This window comes from Phycomyces blakesleeanus, assembly GCF_001638985.1.
Source record: "Phycomyces blakesleeanus NRRL 1555(-) unplaced genomic scaffold PHYBLscaffold_1, whole genome shotgun sequence".
NCBI classification, from domain to species: Eukaryota; Fungi; Mucoromycota; class Mucoromycetes; order Mucorales; family Phycomycetaceae; genus Phycomyces; species Phycomyces blakesleeanus.
Genome location: NW_017265134.1, coordinates 4,298,680 through 4,323,334, shown reverse-complemented (window position 1 = coordinate 4,323,334; position 24,655 = coordinate 4,298,680). Strand labels below are relative to the sequence as shown.

Here is a 24,655-nt window from a genome sequence, read left to right as displayed (position 1 = left end):
TAATAAAGTAAAGGTTGTGATATCTGCTGATTGTCCATTAGAGACTCTGTCCCTTCAATGAGGTTTAGGGTTTTCTAAGCCACGCTTTTTATTCTTTGTTTAAATTCAATATCTCTCTCTCTATACTACTCTATCTCTTTCAAGCCACGCATCGAGGCATATTAACTATAGCTACACAAAGGATCATTATGTCCAATGAACAAACAATTTCAAGAGAAGAACTTCAGGAGTTACTTGCCTTTAAGCAAGAATGGGAACAAGACAAGCAGCGAAAGCTTGACCTCTTCCATCTTCTTCCCAAAGAAATCTTGGAAGATTTAGAGCTATCTAAAGCCAATCTTAGAAAACTCTGCAACACGTTCAATCGAACAAGAACCAACTATGACAATGAATGGACGCGCAGAACATTCATCAATCGCCAGTACATTGGAGAATGTAACAAGGTCAATGTATCTGCAACATCTGCAATCCAAGGACGCTACAAGGATACAGAAAAGTTACGCATGATGGCAAGTGCCACTTCCAAGTTATTTGAAGAAATCCAGACGATCATTGGCGACCTAGATGAAGACTCCATGACCTATGAGCACTGGAAGACCATTGACAAACGAGCCCACTGACAGGCTGTGTACGGCTTCAGTTCAGCCCAAGCAATTGACAATGAAGCACATATCTGGCTCGAAAAGGCTATTGGAGTTCCTGAACACCTTCGATATGCCGACAAAAACGAAGACAAGAAGCTGGCCATTCCGGCCCAGCTATCAATCGACATCAAGAAGTCCAAGTTCAAACAAGCAGTTCTTACCCAAGCAGCAGGGGACCCAGGAAATTCCCAACGCTTTCAAAACTTGGGGTTTTCCCAGCGTGGAAGGGGAAATGGAGGTGGACGAGGACCAGGTCGTGGTACCTTCCAGTCAAAACCCCGACTACCCCACAACCAACCAGCATCTGAGACACCAGCACACCCAGGCCAGTGGGAAACCTCTGAAGGACTTGTCCTTCACACAGGTGATTTTAGTGCACCCATCAGAGGGAGCACACTATGTGATTCCAGAGGATGGCATTGCCCCAGGTGGACGTCTTCAACATTTTCAACACACCTGGGAGAAGATGACAAAGCAGACTTGGCCACAGGCAGTAGTCCAGGAGGGATACCAAATTCTGTTCAAACAGGCCCCAATTCCTTGGAGAACTCCACAGCACAAGATATCACAACAAGCAACATTGGATTTAGATGAGACGGTCCAGAAATTTCTGTTGACCCAGGTGATAGAGGAGTCGCCCAATGGAAACGACCAATACTTATCCAAGATGTTTGTGATCCAAGAGAAAGACAAGAAAAGGCTAATATTGGACTGTCAGAAAATCAACTCGTATGTACAGCTCCAACATTTCAAAATGAAAGGAGTACCAGCCTTGAGGGATATGGTAACCACCAGATCATTTATGACCAAGATCGACTTGAAGGACACATACTTGGTAGTCCCCATACACAAAGCCTCCAGACAATTTCTCAGTTTCTGACATCGTCAGAAGATTTATCGATTCAAGGCCTTAGCCTTTGGTCTCTGTGCCACGCCTTTCATGTTCTCAAAATTGATGCGATTTGCCATGGAACCACTGCAGGCACAAGGCATACAACTAGTCTATTATTTGGATGACATATGCTTAGTATCGAACACTATCGAGGAGGCCAACAAGAACACTCAATTGACCATAACATATCTACAGTCCTTAGGATTCAGCATCAACAAGCAGAAGAGCAAGACGATCCTAACACAAACTCAGGAATTCTTGGGATTTCAGTTCAACACCAAGACAATAAAGCTCACAGTGCCCAAAGCAAAGATAGTCAATCTGAGAGACAAGACCAAGCAGATTCTACGGAAGACTCATACTTGCAGACAGCTGGCATCCCTAATAGGGAAGTTCACAGCAATGATACCAGCAATAGGGGGAGCATTGATCCGAATAAGGTATTTGCAATGAGATCTAGCAAAGAACCTACACCTATATCAGAGGTGGGAGAATCAGTGTCCCTTGTCACAGGAAGCGATAAAGGAACTCCAGTAGTGGCAACGGAATACTCAAGTAATCAATTGCATGCATGTCAAGGAACTGACACCAAACAAGGAGGCTCTGACAATCCAGGTGGATGCGTCCAATTCTGGTTGGGGCGTCGCCTCCGAGATCCTTCAGACATCAGGATTCTGGACACCAGAAGAGAAGGCCACCTCAATAAACGCCAGAGAACTAAAGACCTTCCTCTTTGCACTACAGCTCCATGCCAACAGATATCAGGGCAAGTCAGTGCATATCCAGAGCAACAATATTACAGCCAAAAAGTATGCCATGAAGTGGGGAGATACAGCATCGCATATACTTCAGGAACTGGCACTGATGATTTGGAATCTGCGAGTGGAACAGAAGATAACTGTGACCATGTCACATATAGCAGGAATAGCGAATGTAACGGCCGACTGCCTGAGCCATACCAAGAAACCAGTTCACGAGTGGGCTCTTCCCAAACGGCTGTTCTGCGAGATTACCAAGAGATGGGGCCGACTGACCATAGATGCCTTCGTCTCACAGGAGAATACCAAGCTGAAGAAGTTTTGGAGCTACCGACCAGACCCTGCCACCACGGCCCAAGACGTCTTTCGTCAGAAGTGGCTGAAGAAGGGCGTGTTTGCACACCCACCTTGGCGCTTGATACCCCAGGTTCTTCACAAGATGACGAAGGAGAGGGCCAAGATTGTTCTGGTCACACCCTAGTGCCAGACCCAATACTGGTGGCCGATGGTGATGAACAAGGCAATAGAAGGCCCAATTCCACTCCACTCCAGTCGCCTCCAGTTCCCCTTGGCCGCATGGAGGCTATCACCAGACATTATGAGACAGTAGAACAACTGTCTAATACACAGGCCAATTTCTTGTCTCGCACTAACCAGGCAAGTACGAACAAGACGTATGATCTTGCATGGCGAAAATGGGCAAAGTGGTGCCAGACCAACGAGAAAGACTGTTTGATTTATGATGCCACCATTGTCTGCGAATATCTGTCCTACCACCATCACATAGGCATAGCAAAGACTCAGTTGAACATTGATAGATCGGCTATCGCCAGTGTATTTAAGGTTATCCATTCCAATAACCCACCACTAGCTAACCATTATCTGATCCAAGCCTTCTTCAAAGCATTGCGTAATAACTCTCAGTGTCCCGCTCGTCCAAGCACACCATTATGGGATCCAGAGAAAGTGTTAGCCAAGATACTCGATTGGGGACCAACAGACGACCTGTCCATGCTGCAACTTCAATGGAAAACAGCATTGTTGCTTTGTCTGGCAACGATATGGCGAACTAGCTCAGATGTGGGACGTTTACAGTTCCAAGATGTTACCCTCATAAGAGCACCATCTCCACCACACATGGTTGAAGCCGTACACCTCTTGGTTAAGAAACCAAAAGAAGGAATGATGAAGGATTTGACTTTGAACGCCATACCCTCCCATCCGGAACTATGTCCTGTTTACACCTTGACCTTATTCCTACGAAAGATAGAGCATATGAGAAGCTCTATGCCCATCGACCATACCTGTTTCTGGGTTTTGTGGAGGGGTCACAACTCCGTAGCATTCGACCTTCGACTATGGGTACTTGGATTAAAACCACGTTGAGTGAATGTGGAGTCGATACAACGATTTATAAAGGTCATTCAACCCGATCTGCTGCAGTTACATCGGCAAGAAGACGAGGAGTACCAGTTGCTGCGATCAAGAGACATGCGAACTGGAGTGCGAACAGCCAGGTATTTGAACGATACTATTGGCGACCAGAAAGAGTAGAGGCTGCTCAGATCCATGAAACAATTCTTCTGCCAACGGAAAACGAACCTCATTGGAGGGACGGAGTCTCCGATGGACAATCAGGATTGTCTGATACTCCGTAAGGGTTGATAGACAATTTGGATTGTTTGAGGGACGAAGTCCCGAGAATGAGGTGAGCCCCCCCCCCCCCCCCCCCCCCCCATCACTCCGCATAAATTTCTACCTCATCAAATGGAACCGTCGAATTGTTGGCGTGTCATAAGAGATAGAGTAGTATAGAGAGAGAGATATTGAATTTAAACAAAGAATAAAAAAGCGTGGCTTAGAAAGCCCTAAACCTCATTCTTGGGACTTCGTCCCTCGAACAATCCAAATTAAGCATTAGCTCCAGAGCATAGAATATAGACAAGGTTATTCACTAAATAAATAGTGTTTTTCTGGTTATATAACCGCACTAAATTTATATATAGAAAGGCGTTATAATTGACAGTAGTGCTAGATAGAGACAGTATCTATCAATAGACACATAATATCCTCTCGGTTTATTTTATGTATGATAATAAAAAAGAGTTCGTTTTGCTGAAAAAGACATTGTATAACATGTATTGAATAGAGAAAACGCTCTATCCCTATATCTTATTTCATTATTGTATCGCTCATGCCCTGCAGCTTTCTCATTTCATCACTACTTTTTCTGCCCTGTTTGCGTGTTTCTCATCCTTACCCGGTGGTGTTCCAAAATCCCATCAAAATTTGTCATTGAAGAATATCAATGGATCAATATTACAAAATTCCCCTGATTTTAGGTCTTTATTGAAGTCCCATATTGTAGTATGGTTAATGCCCAGTTGTTTGAATAATCAAACACCACATTATTCTCCAGATATATGTATATATTTATGCATACTTACATATACAAATATTAGCCATAGCTTATATTTTTATAATATCTACTAGTGACTCCTCTGGTTCTTTGATGTTTTGAGGCATAAACCCGATAACACTATTATAAAGCCTTGTCCTTCCCGAAAATATAATGTCTATAACCATTGATTGACATATTAAATTGTAAGCTTTTTGATGTCATGAAATGAATACATGGAAAGCAAGCATGTTAGACGAGCGTAGATATCGGCTCAAATTTTACCTGAAAGATCCGGGTGCGAAACCTTTGACGATGGTACTTTAAACATATTCTGGCTGATAAAAGATTGCTTGGTGTCGATACTGTGATCCGCTAAACAAAGACAAGCACACAGCCTTTGGAACTCGTCTAATTCTTCTTCACATTTTTCGTCCAGGACTGGAGACACATAACTTCTCAGGTATTCTAAAGCTTGTTTTGTCTTGGTGCTCACCAACTTTACTGGATTATTCTGTTGCTCTAATTCTGCTTGCCGATGCATTTCCCGAAGTTTCTGGGTTCTCAAAAGAAAAACAGATCGACGCATAATATCCTTTGGCTTCGTTCTACAAATCAATGCAATCCACAAAAATAAAACACAGTTGAATATGTTAAATACATGAAGACTCCTTTAATATTCTTATATTGAATATGGACCAGAGAGTGAATAATTGAATAGAGCTGTGTACATGATTCTACCTCTATCATATACTTTACTTTGTTAATTTTAATTCCCAGAAATCATTGAGCCGTCGACTGACATCCTTGGAATCTCCTGGATTGCCACCAAAGATGTATTGTCGTTTTGAATTAGAGTCGTATACCATCTGATGTGCAAATCTTGGGCAAGGTTCTTTGTTCTGCATTTTGTGCCAGTATTCTCGGCCACGCCCTTCATTTTGATATACTTTCTCCCATTTGTTTTGCGTTATGTTGTACACCCATAAAGAATTCTTGACAACATCATAGGATGTTGTCCGCATATATCCAGAAAACACATACAGTTCCCTTTTTGTGGTATCAATGGTTGTACGCTGGGTATATCCAGGGTCAGGGCCCGAATTCTTGGAATAATCTTCGGTAATTTCAATCAAGTCATCAGTATCAACAGCAAAACGATATATATCTGCCAGAAAGTCTTTGATGCGTTGACCAGCGAATATGTAAAGATCTCTAGTGGTTGGATCAAACAACATTGAATGGCCTGCTCGTGACTTTAATTGAGGCTGTCCAGAAGGCGTCTGTGCTGATGATCTTGGTAGGGGTGCTGTTGTAGCTGTAGCTGCTGTAGTTGAAGGGTTTCCAAGATTCCTTCGACTATTTTGATAATGCTCTCCCAATGTACCAGAAGAAGGAGTGTCCCCACTATTAAATATATATATATATATTGGTATTTAACCAAAAACATGACTCAATAAATAAATAATTAAATATTTCGCTTTTATCTTTACCTACCGTAATAGCTTCCATATATTGCTATTAATTAAATAAACAAATAATCCACTGTATGAATGCACTGTAGAGCCACCTACTACTACTCGACCACCAAATACATAGATAGAATTTGTATTTGGATCGACACACATTTCATGATCATAAATCAATTGTGGGCCACCTTCCGCCTGCAAGAAAATAAAAAGAATACCATTAAGCAATTGGGCAAGATATCAAAACCAAGAATAATATAATATTACTGCTGTATTTGTGCTGATCAAGGTCCATTTGTCCTTATCAACATTGTAGCGATAGAAATCGGAATCAAGATTTCCATCCGTATTTGCATGTGATTCAACGTAACGACCTAAGACAAATATTGACCTTGATGTAGGATCAAAACATATTTTGTGGCACGAGCGAGCACTTGGACCACCATCCCTACAGGGTTTGTGAGTATGTCAATGATAGATCTGTGATTAATTTTATATTTTTTTGCTATATATTAATCAAGGCAAAAACACTCAACCAGACACACACACACATAAGATTATAATTCTCTTATACATACTGACATGTATCTGGACTTAATAGATTCCATTTTTCTTTTTGAATATCAAAATACCAGAAATCACTCAAGTCTTGTTTGCCGTCCCAGCCGCCAAGAAGGTACACCTTTCCACGTTCAATATCAATACACATTTGGTGTCCTCCTCTTGGACCAGGTGCATTGTTGCTATCTGGTCCTTTCAAATGTAAGCAATAATAATAATAATAATATCTGATACCTATACATATTATTGCTACATATCTATGTGTCCTCTCTCTCTCTCTCTCTCTCTCTCTCTCTCTCTCACACACACACTTACCGGTGGATGAAGAGTATATTCTTCGCCAATTCGGAATATATTTTGTATTATTTGCGTACTCATCAAACAGACCTTGCTGGTAAATGTCTTTGATGATATTTTCGGAAGTTTCATAGTCTCCATCCACAACAAGCACTTTGTGAAGTCGAGTAAGAAGAGGTTCTTCCAATTTGACCCCGGTTCTTTCTTGTAAGCCACGGAATATATCCATCATGTTTCGTTGGCGAAAATGCTTGAGACATAGTCGCACAGTTTCAATCTCCTTTAACTATGGCCAATTTATGTACACACACACATATATATATATAAAAGCTCTTTAGAGTGGGACAAAGAACAACCACAATATATATATCTTTAATATATACCTCCTTTCTTTTATCGGCTTACCTTTTGATTATCCGCGACAACCTTTTGGATGATATCTTTGTCTGTCACTCCACAAAACTCAATATACCAGATACTATAATTGAATTTCTCTCCAAAAGTTGTGAGCGGTACAATTTTGATATATTGAACTGGAAATGCCTACATTAATTTTATAGAATGTCAAATATATCACAGAACAAAAAACAAGAACCATTAGTACAATAAGTAAAATAACGAATATACTATCGAACAAAAGAAAAAAAAGAGAATCAAGCTGGATATCTTGTTTGTTCTCTTTCTACAAAGACTTTACCATATTATTGGCAGCATGTCGAAGAGGAAACTCTTCTGGTTGATTATCATTGCGAAGACCTGTTTTCATATCATTATTTTATTTTATTTTTATTTTTTTTTACTCTGGCACATATACACATTCACACATTGTTCGTGTTAAACAATGCGCCTCTTCCTCTTTTCTTCTTGTAATTCATCCTGCTCTCGTAATATTTCTGTTGACACTTGCCTTGATGCAATATCTCGGTCATATCTTCAAGGTTCATTCCACCGTAGACTTTGAATTCTTTGAGATTACATACATGACCTTTTGGGTTTTGTTTTGTTTGAGAAACAGCTCACATCTTTAGAAACTATAATTTTCTATGATTTTTTTCCCTCGGTTTCCATTGACATGTTATCTCCAACTCACTCAATCACTCTCTATTTATCTCATTTTTTTCCCTTCTTTTTGTACTATTGTCAAAAAGTCAAATTACTTACTTTCATGGTATTTTCCAAAAAGAATTGTTCCTTTATTTAATGAATATAGTTTTAATTTACATGTAATAATTTGTACAAAGATTGTTGTTTATATGTGTACAGATAAATATAGATTAGCAGGCTGCTCCAGTTGATCTGGCTATATCTTACATAAAAATATAATAAAAAGAAATGACTTACGTGCTATAGCCGGAGAGTCGAATCGCAGGGTTATATACTGTGTTTGATTACATACTCCTGAAGACCAGCGCGATGACAGATCTTCTGGATTATTATAACATATGTTTTGGGGATAATACAATCCTGAATGAGAAGAGCAATCGAATACGGTATATGGAATTTTTTTTTGGGACGATGGTGCGGTGATTGTGGTCATGACAAGCTTGGAATGTTCATTTAGTACTTGTTCGCTTGTCGAGTACTCAGCAAGGTTTGAGTTGAGTACAGAATCCTTCTCCATAAAGCTTGTTAAAAATGTTAGGCGGTATATATGTATATATACACACAGATATATATATATATATAAGTTTAAAATAAAATATAAGGGAAAAAGAAAGATAAAGGGATTAGAACTAAAGTAGCGATGAAAAGCACCAAATGAACTGCGGTGGATATAACTGAGTTTCTATAATGAGGCCGTGGGGCATTGACGTGTTTGGGATCGATTATGTCTATAGATGTATGACTAAATTGCTTTGTTGTCTGTCAACACACACACACACATATATATATATATATAATGTGGAGATTACCAGCAGCCGACTAACTGATCTGACTCTTACAAAATCCCAAGAAATATATATATTTGTATTCACTTCTTGAGTAGAAAAGAAACCCTTTCTCTCTCTCTGTTTTCATTAACATCGCAACACTTCATTTTTTTTTATATTACAACATTTGCTGTATGACTAGATAACAGTAATTTCTGTGGTAAAGACCTTATCCTTAGTTGCTTCACTACAAACTTGATGGTACAAATTTTCTCAAAATATTACAAGCAATTAAAAGAGTAAAGAAATATAGAGGGGAAAAGTATTAGGAAAAGAGAAAAGGGTGCCTTTTCTCTGTCTTAAGAAAAAAGCTCAAATATAAGGACATTTTATTGGAAGATGAGTATTTTGTGTTCAAAATAGGCTTTTTTTCTATCAACTGCCAACATGCCCATATTCCACACACACACACACACACAGAAATATATATCATCGTGTTTTATCAAAATAATAACTATAGCTAATAAAACAGGAAAAAACCTTTTATCTTTAGCAGACCTTATTTGCTTATTTGCGTTTTTCTTTGCAGAACAATCTCTTACAATTCAATCCTTCATGTCATCGAGAAGCAAAAAGAAAACAATAGAGTACATCTCTCACACTGGGTTTTATAGAGTGTGAGTTTAGTCATATAGTTGATTTCATAAAAGCAGCACCATCCCTACAGGGATTTCATTCCACATGAGCCTCTCTTGGATGACAATAACCAACACCATCAGACATTGGAAAAAAAAAGCAGATACAGAAAAAGTCAAAGACCAAATATTTGGGATATGGGAATAAACCCAGTCATATTGACGTTATACGAGACTTTGTTTGAGTTTGGGTTATGTTGATCAGATGAGTCTAAATTCATAGTCCACGATAATCATTTTGACTCGCCCATAAACCCATACTATTAAAACTGTAAAGAGCAATCAGGAGAGCCACACTTTTTATCGAATACAAGTATTTTAAGTGATCCGTTATAGAGTGAGGTTGTTTCTGGGACGCTGGTTTTCAGAATTTATTGTTTCTTGAAGGGCCCGGAAACCAAAGTGTATATACCAGCTGTTTATCCAAAGACCTAGACCTCTAGTACCAAAAGATAAATTTTGAGACATTGCACCATATTCCCATCCCAAAAAGACAGTATCCGATACTACACTGTCTTGTATAATATATGCTAAAAAAAAAAGGGGGGGGGGGGGCTTCGGGGCTTTATATCCAATATATTGCATAAAAAGATGCTATAAAGTACAAAAATGAAGAAAATGAAAGTTTTGCAGGTCTTTTTGACAAATAGTGAGAGCAAAATGGTCAAGATTTTTGTTAAATCCTTGTTAAAACTATGTCTGACAAGGTTTAATGATGCAATAACTATTCTTAATAAAAATGTCAGCTATTGAACCTTGCGTTCATCTTAATTCCCGTATTATTATTATTTTTTTAAAAAAAGAGTATAATGTAATATACATGAAACTCTCTAGAAAACCAGGGAAACTCTCCAGCAGTCAGTTTTAATTCCCATTTTAAATTAAATTTAATACTTGAGTCAAAATGGAAACCCTCAAAATTCGTTTTATTTTAGACCTCTATTAAAGTTAAGACAGAATTAAAATGGACTACTGCAGATTCTCTTGGGGCTTTAGATAAAGCAATTCTTGTAATTTTATAGAATATTCGAAACACAAAGGATCGAAATATCGATACTTTAAAAAAGGCATTTAAAAACTGCACAATTCAACTGAGATGAGACAAAGCAGAATGTATTTAGTTGACACAATACAATATGTCAGCTCATATTATATATGAGCCAAACATATATAAGAAGTGCGTAATTAATCATAGAAAGAAACACTAAAGGAAGCATACTTACAACTTTTGCAGTTCATTAGAATAAAACCTAGTGTCCTATTGACCTTATTTTGTATTTAGTTATATGACCAGGGAAACACTATTTATTTAGTGAATAACCTTGTCTATATTCTATGCTCTGGAGTTAATGCTTAATCAGCAGGTATCACAACCTTTACTTTATTAATGTGTTCTGTGTCGTTAATGGCCTTCAATTATACAACTTGTCAATTGTTACACCCAGAAAACAAAAGTAAATCTTGACAGGCTGTAACTCCTTTCAAATAAATCAATTTAGCCTTCTTTTCTTCCCTTTCTTTGTCCTCCCTTAAAAAAGCGACAATGTGTTACAAAAGTCAAACAAGCTATGACTCAACCTCATATACTCCATAATATACCGCCTTAATATTTGTAAACGCAAGTTTTTTTCTCTTGTTGTTTATATTTCAGGATCTATATATAAATACCTGGCTGAGCCTCGTATGCCTTGGGTTACTCGAGTGTTTTAATTATATCGATATTTAAACCCAAGGTATCAGTTATTCGAAATAGCTCTTCTTGATTTTGTTCATTTTTCATATAAATAGCATTAATATATTTTTCAATACATATTATATATAGCCTTTCGTCTTTCGTTGTTCTACAATTATCATTATAACTATGACAGCCTCAGAACTACCATCCGAAATTCTATCACAAATTGCGGAGCATCTATTGACAAAAGACATACTTGCTGGTCCTATTACTTGCAAGACATGGAGATACATATTTCAATATTATCTTTGGAGAGATATACAGATCGATTCCACCGATACACTCGAGCACATATACAACATGATTAAACCCTACAATAATACATCCATACCACACGGCTCTATGGTACACAGTATACAAATAGGTAGATATTATATAATACCTGTAGAGCAACAGTATGATTTATTTCAATGTCTTCCAAACTTGGTGCATATCGATCTTGGACATAAAAATCTTAACATTATCAATTGAGAAATGATAAGAATAAACAAGTCATGGATATCCCTAAAAAGCATAGTCCTTCATCATACCAGCTATCAGCAAATACTGACTGCAGATTCCCTCGTTGGACTCATAAGATCATGCCACATGCTCCAGAAATTAGAAATAGCTATGGATAATTTTCGCACGGCTATTACAATTGATTTATAGACCTTTGACACCCTGCACCAAATATTACCACAAATGTCCTACTTCAAGGCGTACTTGGGTGCTGCGAATGAACTTCCATCTACACTGGAGAGGATTCCACGTACTCTACCGGCAATTAGCGTGACAACCCTTGATATAAAATTTAAAAACTTCTTTGCCTTGTGGCTGTACTACTTTAATTACAAATACCCAAACTTGCAGTTTCTGAGACTAGATATCTCAATTGGATATCATAACTGGTGGCCAGCAGTCCTGACACAAGACGTAACATATACATATCCCTTGAATCCAAATAGACTCCAGCATTTGGAAACACTTGAGCTGATTACTGAAGAAATATCAATGAGAACTCATCTTGTTTTCTGGCAATTCATATATCCATTAAAAGCGCCTATCAAAAATTTAAAGTACATTGCAACATCAAGCCACAGTACAGCTCAGCACTATGCAGCAAATGTCAAAAGCTTCTTGCAGTCCTTTTCGGAAACACTCGAAACACTTTCGGTTGAAGGAAAACTATTTTTTTATATTAAACAATGCCCAGAACTTGAACTATCGTCGTACTCTCCGTTCTTGAAAGATCTTCACATCAAGTCTTGTGGTTTTTCCATTGATCTAGCACTACGGGAAAAAAAGTGGGGATTCCGCTGGGGATTCAGCTGGAGATTCAGCTTGGGATTGAGCTGGCGATTCTCGCGAATCGCAGTGGAATCTCTAGTTCCCTTTTAAGTAATATATTTTAATCGCCGTTGACTTATTGATGTTAGGTTTTATTCATATCCCGCTATATTTATCCATCTGCTATAACCTTATTTTCATTGGTAGGAAAAAAATATAAAAATATTTCTATTGGTAAGAATGAAAAAAGAAGTTCTTAAATTGGTAATAAAATATTATTTTGGTTCTTATAATTATTTTAATTGGATAAAATACATTCTATTATTGTATATGCTTCAATGGTATTGGTCATTTCAACAGAAACATTCTCTCAAATGGCCCTCATTTATATATATTCTGATTTGTTCACAATTTTAATTGGGTAAAAAAGTTTCATTTCATAGAGGATTTTTATTTAAAAATACTTTTATTAATTGTTATAAAAAGGACAATTCTTTATTCATTAATTGTATTGGCTAAATATCATTTGAATAATTTCATGTTTTCATATTAAGTATACAATTTATTATACCTACCTGACATGAACTTACGAGTTCTTTCCTTCACGCGGTTTTTCTATGACTGAAAGACTTTTGCAACAAATATCCGGTTTTTGTGACATGTGGTAAAGCCGACGCAACTTTGTTTAAGTAGACACACATGTTTGGCGCACATTATGCCCTTGTTTTCTTGAGATAGACATCGTATTTGGATTTATTTCTAAAGATTGTACAGAAAGATAGACGGCCATTTCATTACATATAAGACGTGAACGTGTTAATAGTTGTTTTGTTTTTCTTGTTGAGTTAAACCAAGAACATGACTCATCATTTTAAAGTCGTGTTTCAAAGTTATAGTTTTAATACAAGCATTAATCTCGAGATTAGGACATCAAAGAACTATATTGCTTTACATTAGCTTATATGTTTTTCTTTGCTTTATTATTTCTTACATCATAGTCTGGGGTGGGCTTCTCAAGTGTGTATTCATTTATGTCATTAGGTAGTTCAGAAATCTCCAGTCGTAGAATGCCTGTTACTTTTAGAGTGCTTTTTGGCCCTTCTGCAAAATAATAAGCATTTCTTGTATATCCCGAAGTGTTTATCGCATACCTTGAAGCAGATAAATTACTGAATCTTCTTAATTATTCATGATAATAATAAAAATCCGGCGTCAGGGTTTGTTATGAACAAAAGAAAGAACAAGAAAGAAAAATTTTCTAAGTCGTCATTAGCGTCATATATTTTGTACAAATGTATTGGTTACTCTTTGATATGAAATATCAATATAGTAATTTTACAATGATGACATACACTTCCCTATTCTAATTTTTTAGCGTGTCTTTGAATTGTCTTCACATATTTTATTCAAGTAATAAAAGTTTGATATTTTCTTTCTCTTTACTTCTGACTTGTAATAGCCATCAATTGCAATAAACACTTACTAAAAATGTAAAGTCTGTAGTTAAAATGCACTTTTGTCTATCAGGAGATTTAATTTTCGGTGGTCAATTTGCTTTTTATCAACTTCTTCAAAAAACAGAGACTTTCTTATTTCATTTTGAATTTTTGGTGAATTTTTAATTATTATAGACCAAAAAGAAAGTCACTAATTCGAAAATCCCGAGTTTTTTCCTGTAGTGATATATTACTTTATTTTACTTTATTTTCTTTTAAAAAGAGCCTATTTTTTAGCCTATTCTATAAATTAAGTCTTAGTTTGATGCTCATATAACACGGGAAGATTCAACCTTTCCAAATTTCAATTGACCATATCCTTTGTTAAGCTCGTATTCCCTCTCCATATAGTCGATTTCTCTATTGCACAAGCATTGATGTTTTAAATTTTGTAGTACTTTTTCGGACTGAAATCTTTGATAGTATTCGAATGCGATATTGGCTCCACTCTTTGAAAGTTTTGTAGTTTTTACTCTCTTATACTTATAATGTGGAGATGCGTTATATGTATAGAGCCAATCAATACGCTGACTTGTTAATGCAGGGTGCTCTGGATCAATCTCATTTGTATCCCTTTTGGTTTTTTCGTCTGTTAATGAAACGTCGTTTAATTGAGACAGAAGCGTCAGACGACTATGGTCGTATACATTCGTTTCTTCATATGATGGACCGTATCGAAGCTGACCGACATTAAGAGTTTTCAAGAAAGTATGCGGCATATCGAGTAGTAAGCACCCGGTTATTTTACAAATAGATCCCTTGATGTGCAAAGTATACAAGGTCATTTGTTTCAAACATCTACACCTGGACGAGACGTAATTGAATACTTCAAAGGCTACGGAGCATTTTCGTAATGTCAAGATCTGCAATCCGTGTTGCTGCTGTTTTGAAGTCTCGGTTGTCGTATTTGGATCGATGACCAATGTTCCAGCACAAAATTTCAGCTGTTTGAGGGCCACACATTTGTCCAATAAATTGACTATATCAAGAGTTACATCGATGCTGCTGATACAAAGGTTCGTCAAAAGCGGGTGGTAAGAGTATAGTCCAAAAATCGGATTTGGGACCCCAGAAATACATTCAAAGCCTTGAACAGAAAAACTCTGGAGTGTTTTGGAAAACGATTCTAGAACTTTGTTAACATCCATTGAGTATGAAGCGTCTAGTTCTCCCAATTGTGTTGGATCCAATGTCAAATGCCGAAGAGGGACTCTTAATTCACGAAACACCTCCCATAAAATGAATCTGGAAAGCTTGAAATATATGTCGTGTTTGAAATCGAATGTTTCCAGGTGTTGAAATGCGTTTGGATTGGATCGAAAAAGAGATATCATTGTTTCCCTCTTGTCCATTATTAATGTGCTTGGCCACATGGTCCTAGAATTTAACCTTAAGGAACGCAAGTTTGGATATTTGTAGCCAAAATAGTACAGCCACAAAGGGTTCCAGCTATTCCAACTTCCATTTCTGTCTCTTTGTTGTTTCCAATTGATATTCAGAGATGTCACCGAGAAAGCCGGTGCCGTGCTTGGGATTGTGTCCAATGTAGTCCAAAAGTCAGAAGTGGGATTTACGTGAACCGTGATAGATGACAGGGTTTTCAAGTGACGGTGCATGTTGTCAAAGTCCTTCATACTAAACTCGAGAAGTTGATTCATGGAGCCCTTGCGTATTTCTAATTTCCGGAGCTTGCTACACCCATTTATAAATTCAAAGAAGTTTATCCTTTGATGTATGTAACTATTTCCTTCCCATTGTATCTTCAAGGTTTCCAGAGACGTCCATATTTTGTCCGAGCTTGTTATGTCCGTATAGATGCGTTCATAGCTTATGGGTCCTAGATCCAGACACCTCAGGTTTGGCAGGTACTTGAATAATTCCGAAAACTCTATATCTGATGTTTCTGCTATAGAGTAAGAGCTATATATCCGTAGGCTATAAACCCAGAGACTGTAAGGTGTGGAAACAGTTTGATGCCTTTTGATATTGTCGATAAGTTTCTGGACGCCACGGTATGAATGGACTCGTATATATCTCCAGAGAGCCCTTTGAAATGTGTGTCTTAATCCCTTGCATGCCAGTGCACAAGAGCGTTTGTCATCTGTAGACAGCCTATCAGCGATTTGCGCAAGAATCTCGAATGGTAGCTCTGATATTTTCATAACGATAATTATATAAAAAGATAAAGAGGTGAAGTGAAAAACAAATATATTGAATTGTATATATATATGTCTAAATTAAAACCGCCAGATAGAAGAAGACAAATATTGGCTGATATGGTGAGTTACAAACCTGGTTGTACTTGAGCTTTTGGTGGTGATCGTAAATAGATACAAGGCGCAATCAGCTGTACACACAAACAACTTAAAATGTAGAGAAAATTGTTAATACTGTAAAAGGAGCCTGTTTATATAAGAAGATACTTGATATCAAATAATTACAGTCAGTTCAAGTTGTTCCAATATATTTTATATTTTTTTTACTTTTACAAAATAATTAAATTATGAATATACAGCAAATTAATACCTTGCAAATTTGGCTTTTATAACATACCACTTGCTTAATGAAAGACAAGATATTAGAAGAGGATCTAGGGGAATTAAAGAGGAGTATAACTACCGAAAGTAATAAGGTTTCCGAATTTGACTACAGATGTCTTTTCATAATAGAGGGTTAATGGTCATATTATATAGGATGAGTACGTAAGATGAGTTAAAGAATCCATGTCATGTCCTAGCAAATTTAAATATTAAGTTCTAAGCCAGAGCAGCTCTCTATTTAATATAGCATTGATAGCCTGGAATCTAGAAGCTCGATATTTTGCTATTGAGTTTCTGTGCCTTGGCTTATCACTTTGCTCATCCACTGTTTATTTCTTGTCTTATTACAATCATAATAGAAACTTACAATATGTATTACTTTATTTTACTTTATTTTAAAAGATATTGATTTTCACATTTGAATTGGTCTTTGCCTTGATTACTTTACAACATGAACAGATTCAATCTTGCCAAATTTGAATTGGCCATATCCTTTATGAAGTTCGCATGCCCTCGTCATATCGTCGAATTCTTCATCATAGAGGCTTTTATGTTCTAAAGTTTGGAAGAAACATTTGGGCGGAAAGTTTTGAAAGTATTTAAATGCGATATCGGCTCCACTCTTTGAAAGTCTTGTAGTTTTTACTCTGCCATTCTCAAAAGGTCCAAATGTGTAATATGTATAGATCCAAGCAATGCGGTGGCTTGTTAATACATGGTGCTCTGAATCAGTTTCATTTCTTTTTCTTTCGCCTATGTCTTCTGATGACGGAAAGTCGTTTAATTGAGACAGAAGCGTTAGACGACTCTGATTGTATACATTTGTTCTTTCGTATGGTGGAACGTATTGAATATGACCGATAGTCAGAGTTTTTAAGAAAGTATGCGGCATATTTAGCAGCAAGCACCCGGTTTTTTCATAAATAAATCCCTTGATGTTCAAAGTATACAAAGTCATATGTTTCAAGCTTTACACCTGGACGAGAGATAATTGAACACTTAAGCTACGGAGCATTTTCGTAATGTCAAGATCTGCAATCCGTGCTGCTGCTGTTTTGAAGTCTCGGTTGTCGTATTTGGATTGATGACCAATGTTCCAGCACAAAATTGCAATTCTTTGAGGGCCACACATCTGTCCAACAATTGACCAAAATCAAGATACACATCGATGTTATTGATGCAAAGGTTCGTCAAAAGAGGATAGTAAGAGTATAGCTTGAAAGACGGATCTTTGTCCCGAAGATTAAGTTGAAAGCCTCGAGCAGAAAAACTCTGGAGTGTTCTGGAAAAGGATTCTAGAACCTTAATAACATCCATTGAGTATGAAGAGTTTAGGTCTCCCAATGGTCCTGGATCCAATGTCAAATGTCTAAGAGGGACTCTTAATGGAATAAACAATTCCAATAAAATACATTTGGAAAGTTCTAAATCTTGGTCGCGTATGAGATCCAATGTTTCCATGTGTCGAAATGCGTTTTGATTGGATCGTAAAAGAGATATGGTTCTTTCGCTATTGTCCCGGTTTAACACCCTCATCCGTGGGGGCTTAATATTCAGCCTTAAGGAGCGTAAGTTTGGATATTTGTAGCCCAAATAGTACAGCCACAAAGGGCTCCATATATTCCAACTTTCATTTCTGCTGCTTCTGATTTCGTCCCAATTTATATTTAGGGATGCCACCGAAAAAACCGGTGCCGTGTTTGGGATTGTGTCCAGTGTAGGCAAAAAGTCATGATTGTGATTTATGTAAACCGAGATAGACGATAGGTTTTTCAGGTTGTTGGGCATGTTGTCAAAGTCGTTCATACTAAAATATAAGAGTTCATTCCTTAAACCCCTCCGTATTTCTAATTCTTGGAGCATTCTACACGCTTTTATACATTCAAAGAAGTTTATCTTTTCTTGTTCAAAACTACTGTATTCCCATTGTATTTTCAGCGTTTCAAGAGACGTCCATATTTTGTCTGAGCTTGTTATGTCCGTATAGATGCGTTTATAGGTTATGAGTTCTAGATGCAGACACCTCAAGTTTGGCAGGTGCTTGAATAATTCAGAAAATTCTATATCTGATGTCTTTATTCCAAGGTAAGAACCATATATTCGTAGGCTATAAACCGAGAGACCGTAAGTTGTGGAAACATATTGAGACTTTTTAATACTGCGGATAAGTTTTTGAACGCCACTGTATGATTTGACTCGTATGTATCTCCACAGAGCCTTTTGAAATGGGTATCTCCACCCCTTGCATGTCAGGGAACAAGAGCGTTTGTCATTTGTCGATAGATAATCAGAAACGTGCTCAAGGATTTCAAATGGTAGATCTGAGTATCTCATAATAATAATTATATAAAGAGATAAAGAGGTGAAGAGATGAAGAGGTGAAAAACGAATATATTGAATTATATATATATATATATATGTCTTCAATTAAAATCGACGAATAGAAAAAGACAATTATCGCGGTAAGCTGATATTGTGAGTTACATATCTGGTTTTACTCTTGCTTTTGAGGGTAACCATAAATAAATACAAGGCACAATCAGTTGTTCACACACAAAGCTTAAAATTAAAAAACAGTTGTTAGTGCTGTAGAAGGAACATGTTCATATATTTGAATATATTTGATACCAAATATTCATAGGCAGTTCAAGTTGTTTCTGTCGCTTTTTTTTATACTTTATTAAAAGAGTTATTTTGTAAATATACGGTTGACTAACAGCTTGTTCAATTGGCTTTTATAACATACAATTTTTTTAATGAAATACAAGAAATTAGAAGACAAACTCAGGTTAGTAAAGATAAGTAAAAAACTACCGAAAGTAATAATGTTTCAGATTTTGACTACAAATGTCTTTTCACTATAGAAAATTAATGATCACAGCATATAGGATGAGCAAATATGATGAGTTAACAAATCAATGTCGTGACCTAGCAACCTTAACTATTAAGCTCTAAGCCGGAGCAGCTATACAAAGCTATCAATTACACACACTGTATAATCAAAGGCAACTAAATCAAGTAAAAAAAAAGAGAACCAATATAGCTTGAATTTGGTTTTTTATGAATTGTAAATGGTTTAGAATTAAACTCGTAGTAAAAGTGTTTCAGCTCTAAAATTGGCTATGAGAATAAATAGTGTCTTTTTCATTTTTGAAATCATATTTCCAGTTCTATAGTTTTTCATATGAGATCTCAGTTTATGTTTATTATTTTGGGACCATTGATTGTATTTGAAGCACAGTTCTTTATGATAGCTGGCATAAATTATAAAGCTCCAGATATTTAGAATATCATTAAATATTTGCGCAACTATACTGTGAATAAGCAAGTATATAAAGAAAATAGTAACTTATTTTAACGGATCATTTTAACTACATGAAACTAATCGTGTTTTACATAGAATAAATTTCGATAGCCTTTGTTTTATATATATATTATATGTAAATGAAAATTTATAAATTTGTGCATTAATTTAAAATGAACAAAAAAAGAGAGCGACCGAAAAAGAGAGAGAGAGAGAGAAAGGCGGAGATTTGAAAAAATATATACAAAAAAAAAGGGCATAACAACATGGAAAAGAAAAATTCTTATTTTTTTTTTGTGATCTACATTTTTTTTTTCTTAAAAAACAAATTATATAAATCTTCAATCATGAGTCCAGCAATCGCCACAAAAGACAAGGCAGGATCGATTCCAAAAGTCACAAGGACTACCCAAAAGATCACAAAGACCACAAAGACTGTAGCAAAGAGTGTGACCCCAAAGACCGCTACCGAAACTACCGAAACGATCAAAACCACCACCACCGCCGCAGACTCCACTGACAAGAATGTCAAAAAGACACTGTCAATTAAAAAGAAGGCTGGAACACCAGTAAAGAAACCAATTGGAAAAGCAAAGGAGACAAAAGAAGATGTCGCTGCCGATGGTAGTGCTAGTGATAAACCAAAAGCAGGACCCAAAAAGACAATTGTATCCAAGAAACCAATCGAGGCACCCAAGAAACGTCTCACACCTGCCGAAGCTTTGTTGAAGTCAATGACAGCCAAGAAGGCAGCCAAGGATGCATTGTTGAAGAACAGTGCTCCTACTCTTCACATGACTTTTGATGACGAGGGAAATGAGTCGATCGTAGAACCCGTAAAGAAAGAACAAGAAAAAGCAGTAAAGGATGATAAGAGAAAGACAGCAGCAACAACAGTGACAAAGAAGCGCAAGTTGGAGACCAAAGAAGAAATTGAGGCTAAAAAAGCCAAGGTTGATGAATCGCTAAAGGAGATCCAGGCATCAGTAGAAGAGCAAAAGAAGAAGAAGCCAAAGAAGCCAAAGACACCAAAGGCACAAAAGGCTGCTAAACCAGTAAAAGAGATTAAAGAAGAGAGTCTTGGAAAGAAAGAAGGTATATATATATATATATATATATATTGAGCTAATGTGGTAGTGAGGGGAAGAAGGGAAATAGTGAATTGACTGCTTGATATCTAATAGCTTGTGTATTATAGAATCGCTTGTCTACCTAAGATTGTTCTGTGCTGATAAATCTTCATGGAAGTTCCGTAAAGTACAGCAGATCTGGTTATTACAGCATATTTATGACACTGAACAAGTGAGTTTAATTTGGATATTTTTGTTGGGGCTTTTTTTTTAATTGATGTGTTGTCTTGCTGTCACTTGTAGATTAATGACGATGATTTCAAACTCTTACTGGAGTACCTTAAAGATTTACAGGGAATGGCACGAAAGGTAATGCTTTTTTATTATAAAATTAAATTAAATTAAATTAAATTAATCTTAATTTTAATTTATCTATAATTTAATTATATATATATAATTGAGGAGGGAAAATAAAAGAAAGAGAGAAAAGTGAAAGAGGGGGGGTAGTGAGAATATGTTGAAGTTCAAGATAAGATTGTAACAATTACTAATATTATGATTATTCTGTATATATTTATTGTACCATCTTAATTACAGAACTTATTGGTAGAAGCACAAAAGATCTGCCAGACTTCTACAGTCAGTCAATCGTTGACTGGTTATGTGGATACTCAAAACAACGATGATGATGATGATGATGATTTTGATGCCGAGAAGCTTTTGGCTAGATCCGCAGCACAAGTGGAAAAACCCGCACAATCATTAGAGGAACCTAAAGAAGGTGAAGACGATGATGAAGAAGAAGAGTCAAAGATAGAAAGAGCAAAGGCAATTGTTAGAGTATTGCTTTAATTCCCAAAATATATATATATATATATAATTATTATTTTTTATTAAAATTATTTTATAATAATAATTAAGAAAGATATATATATATATAAAAGTAAATAAATAAAAATAATCAAATAGCACATATACATAAAGCACATACATACATATATACATACATCTATCGTCATGAACTTCTTTCTGCACTCTTTATACGTCATCAAGTCTATCAACTTTCCTTTCACAACCAACAACCAACTACCTACAGCCCACTTTAAATTATATCAAATGTATGTATTAGTACTGACAAGCAAAATTAAGAACAACTAGTAAGAACAGGCTACAACTTATATCGACACTAGATATTTATTGTTTTATGGCTCGTCTTTTTTGTCTTTCTTTTGCTGGTTCTTTATTTCCTTAATCATCAGCTGTCTTCCAGATCAGACCTCATGTGTTTGATCAGCCGAGCGGAGTACTCGCTTGAGGGACCGACTTTTGGTTCTTTTGGGATCACCTGTATATGTCACGAGCACAAGCCAGAAGCCTGCAACAAATAAAAAGAATAAAAAAAAATTAGATTTGATGAGCAGTGTACTTGCCACAACCAAACCCACCTTTATTTTACTATCAGTAGTATTGGCACCAGCAGCACCAGAAGCAGCAGCAGCAACAGCAACAGCAACAGCAACAGTAGTAGTAGTAGTAGTGTTAATATTAGTGCTAGTGTGAGTAATATTGTTATTATCATTATTCTTATTTTTTCTAAAAACAACCTATTCCTTCTCCTTTTTCTTCTTCTTCTACTTCTTCTACTTTCTTTTTTCTTTTTCTCTTTTTTTTTTTACTTCTTTTCCTTTCTTTTATATATTGCTATTCTATACATCTTTGTTCTACTTTCTTTTGCTTTCTATGTTTTGGGCTTCTTCTTCTTTATCATATTTCCTCCTCAAAGATGACATCTTTTTCTCCCAGCCGCCCACACACGACCTTATCCAATCCTCTCTAGCTCTTCACCAATCACTTGCATTTGCTGCACCTTCTCCTTTAAACATCAAGCAAAAAACACCATCTCCCAACCTATCTCCTGTCACATCCCCCTCAGGTCTCTTGTATGACCACGAGCCCCTCTTTGATGGTCTTGAAGACCTTGACCTCTCTCAGCCAAACGATAGTACCGTCACCAACAACACTAATCTTATTGCTGATAATGATAACACTACAACGGCTGTTATTATGATTAATAATAATAATATTAGTGAGTCTCCAATGTCCACTCACCAATCTCCCCAAGACTATTTCTCTGTACTACCATATCCCAGTAGCCGTACCACTATTATAGATGATTCACTCAGCGATCAATCACCACAGCTAGAATGGTCTGCCCTTTTAGATCACTTTAATGACGACAACGAAAATGATGAAAACAACGACGACAACACCACTACCACCACTACCAAAATCACCAAAAAAGGCAGCAGAAGAAATAAAATTAATAATTACGAGAGTAGTGAAAGCGATATTATTCTTGATTATGATTATCATTATGACTCAGATATCGATACAGATACCAATAGTATCAACAGCAGCACGAGAACCAGTAACAGCAACAGCAACAATAGCAGCCGGAGCAGCAGTATTATTAGTCGTCGAAACTCCAGCTTAATAATACCTCGACATGGTCTGAAACGAAAACGATTATCCATCGACAGTGACACGAGTCTTGAACCAGAAAAGCCTTTCAAAAGATTGTTAAACACTACTACCGCCGTCACATCTTCCTCCTCACCATCACAGTCACCCTCCTTCTCTTCTTCTACGCCACGTCCGACCGTATTCGAGAGTTTGACTGACACAGGAGTCGATTGGTGTCGATACTGCGGAACTACTGAAAGTGTCAATTGGAGACCAGGTCCATGGGGAAAACGAACATTGTGCAAGTAAGTAAAAGAATATATATAATATAAATAAATAATTATAATAATTATAATAATTATAATATTAATTTTCAAGATAATGATATCCATTAATAGTAAACATGGTTGTGACTACAAAGGCTATGGCCTGGTCAGTCGTCTACCTCGACTTGATCTCTCGGCTTTTGTAAACGAACCGATCCAAGACCGAATATGTCCTGTTATCCAAGAGTTTTGTGCCATCTGCAGATCTCCAGGCTTCACATCAGACAACCTGCTTGTGAAATGTCAAGGAGGTTGTTCACGAGCATATCATCAATTATGTCGGTCGCCCATAATCGGATCTCATTTATTCCAGGATACCCGGTGGTATTGTAGTTCAGCCTGTAGAGTCAATCGTCTAAAGAATAGAGTTGGTGAGTAAAAAAAAAAGAAAGAAAAAAAAAACACACACACATACACACATACATATATATGTATATTTAAATGAATAAATGGGATTTTTATAATACCATATATATATTAAATAATTATTATTATTATTATTATTATTATTGGATTTATTTGTAGTGGTTGATCTACCTCGAAATCATCTTCCTCTAATGATCCGGAATCAAAAGCGGCATTAACAAGAAATAAAAGCGCAACAGCGCAACACTCAATACTCAAAGCAGACCAAAACCAAAATCAAAATCGTAAACAAAAACAACAACAGCGGCACTATCAGCAGCACAACAACAACAACAAAAAACAACAACAAATAGTAACGCAGCAATATCGTAACGTAGCAATATCGTAACGTAGCAACCCTGTAACGTAGCAACCCTGTAACGTAGCAACACTATAACGTAGCAACCCTGTAACGTAGCAACACTACAACGTAGCAACACTATAACGTAGCAACACTATAAC

General features: G+C 36.6%; 8 protein-coding genes across 8 annotated transcripts; 6 read left to right on the top strand and 2 right to left on the bottom strand.

The window, feature by feature from the left end:
• Window positions 1-188: 188 nt before the first annotated feature.
• PHYBLDRAFT_139079 (hypothetical protein) lies at window positions 189-620 on the top strand (the record flags this gene model as incomplete). The annotated part of the gene is made up of 1 exon (XM_018430156.1): window positions 189-620. One exon carries the CDS (start codon window positions 189-191, stop codon window positions 618-620), a length of 432 nt encoding a protein of 143 aa, XP_018299576.1.
• Window positions 621-660: 40 nt separating this feature from the next.
• PHYBLDRAFT_139078 (hypothetical protein) lies at window positions 661-1,524 on the top strand (the record flags this gene model as incomplete). The annotated part of the gene is made up of 1 exon (XM_018430155.1): window positions 661-1,524. One exon carries the CDS (start codon window positions 661-663, stop codon window positions 1,522-1,524), a length of 864 nt encoding a protein of 287 aa, XP_018299575.1.
• Window positions 1,525-4,763: 3,239 nt separating this feature from the next.
• Window positions 4,764-8,640, bottom strand: PHYBLDRAFT_139076 (hypothetical protein; the record flags this gene model as incomplete). The annotated part of the gene is made up of 13 exons (XM_018430154.1): window positions 4,764-4,870; window positions 4,978-5,300; window positions 5,452-6,099; window positions 6,186-6,210; window positions 6,278-6,356; window positions 6,429-6,609; window positions 6,740-6,914; window positions 7,038-7,305; window positions 7,425-7,562; window positions 7,717-7,775; window positions 7,921-7,983; window positions 8,181-8,210; window positions 8,361-8,640. 13 exons carry the CDS (start codon window positions 8,638-8,640, stop codon window positions 4,764-4,766), a joined length of 2,376 nt encoding a protein of 791 aa, XP_018299574.1.
• Window positions 8,641-11,446: 2,806 nt separating this feature from the next.
• On the top strand, window positions 11,447-11,791 carry PHYBLDRAFT_73421 (hypothetical protein; the record flags this gene model as incomplete). The annotated part of the gene is made up of 2 exons (XM_018442852.1): window positions 11,447-11,684; window positions 11,709-11,791. 2 exons carry the CDS (start codon window positions 11,447-11,449, stop codon window positions 11,789-11,791), a joined length of 321 nt encoding a protein of 106 aa, XP_018299573.1.
• A 213-nt stretch (window positions 11,792-12,004) lies between these two features.
• PHYBLDRAFT_73420 (hypothetical protein) lies at window positions 12,005-12,700 on the top strand (the record flags this gene model as incomplete). The annotated part of the gene is made up of 1 exon (XM_018442851.1): window positions 12,005-12,700. The coding sequence occupies one exon, from the start codon at window positions 12,005-12,007 to the stop codon at window positions 12,698-12,700; it is 696 nt and encodes a 231-aa protein (XP_018299572.1).
• Window positions 12,701-14,354: 1,654 nt separating this feature from the next.
• Window positions 14,355-18,959, bottom strand: PHYBLDRAFT_73419 (hypothetical protein; the record flags this gene model as incomplete). The annotated part of the gene is made up of 6 exons (XM_018442850.1): window positions 14,355-16,234; window positions 16,378-16,432; window positions 16,639-16,700; window positions 16,993-17,003; window positions 17,069-17,556; window positions 17,634-18,959. 6 exons carry the CDS (start codon window positions 18,957-18,959, stop codon window positions 14,355-14,357), a joined length of 3,822 nt encoding a protein of 1,273 aa, XP_018299571.1.
• A 1,317-nt stretch (window positions 18,960-20,276) lies between these two features.
• PHYBLDRAFT_73418 (hypothetical protein) lies at window positions 20,277-21,851 on the top strand (the record flags this gene model as incomplete). The annotated part of the gene is made up of 4 exons (XM_018442849.1): window positions 20,277-21,024; window positions 21,128-21,231; window positions 21,303-21,368; window positions 21,597-21,851. 4 exons carry the CDS (start codon window positions 20,277-20,279, stop codon window positions 21,849-21,851), a joined length of 1,173 nt encoding a protein of 390 aa, XP_018299570.1.
• An 888-nt stretch (window positions 21,852-22,739) lies between these two features.
• Window positions 22,740-24,372, top strand: PHYBLDRAFT_162129 (GATA-type zinc finger transcription factor; the record flags this gene model as incomplete). Its single annotated transcript, XM_018434567.1, has 3 exons — window positions 22,740-23,767; window positions 23,861-24,159; window positions 24,314-24,372. 3 exons carry the CDS (start codon window positions 22,740-22,742, stop codon window positions 24,370-24,372), a joined length of 1,386 nt encoding a protein of 461 aa, XP_018299569.1.
• Between the last annotated feature and the right edge of the window lie 283 nt (window positions 24,373-24,655).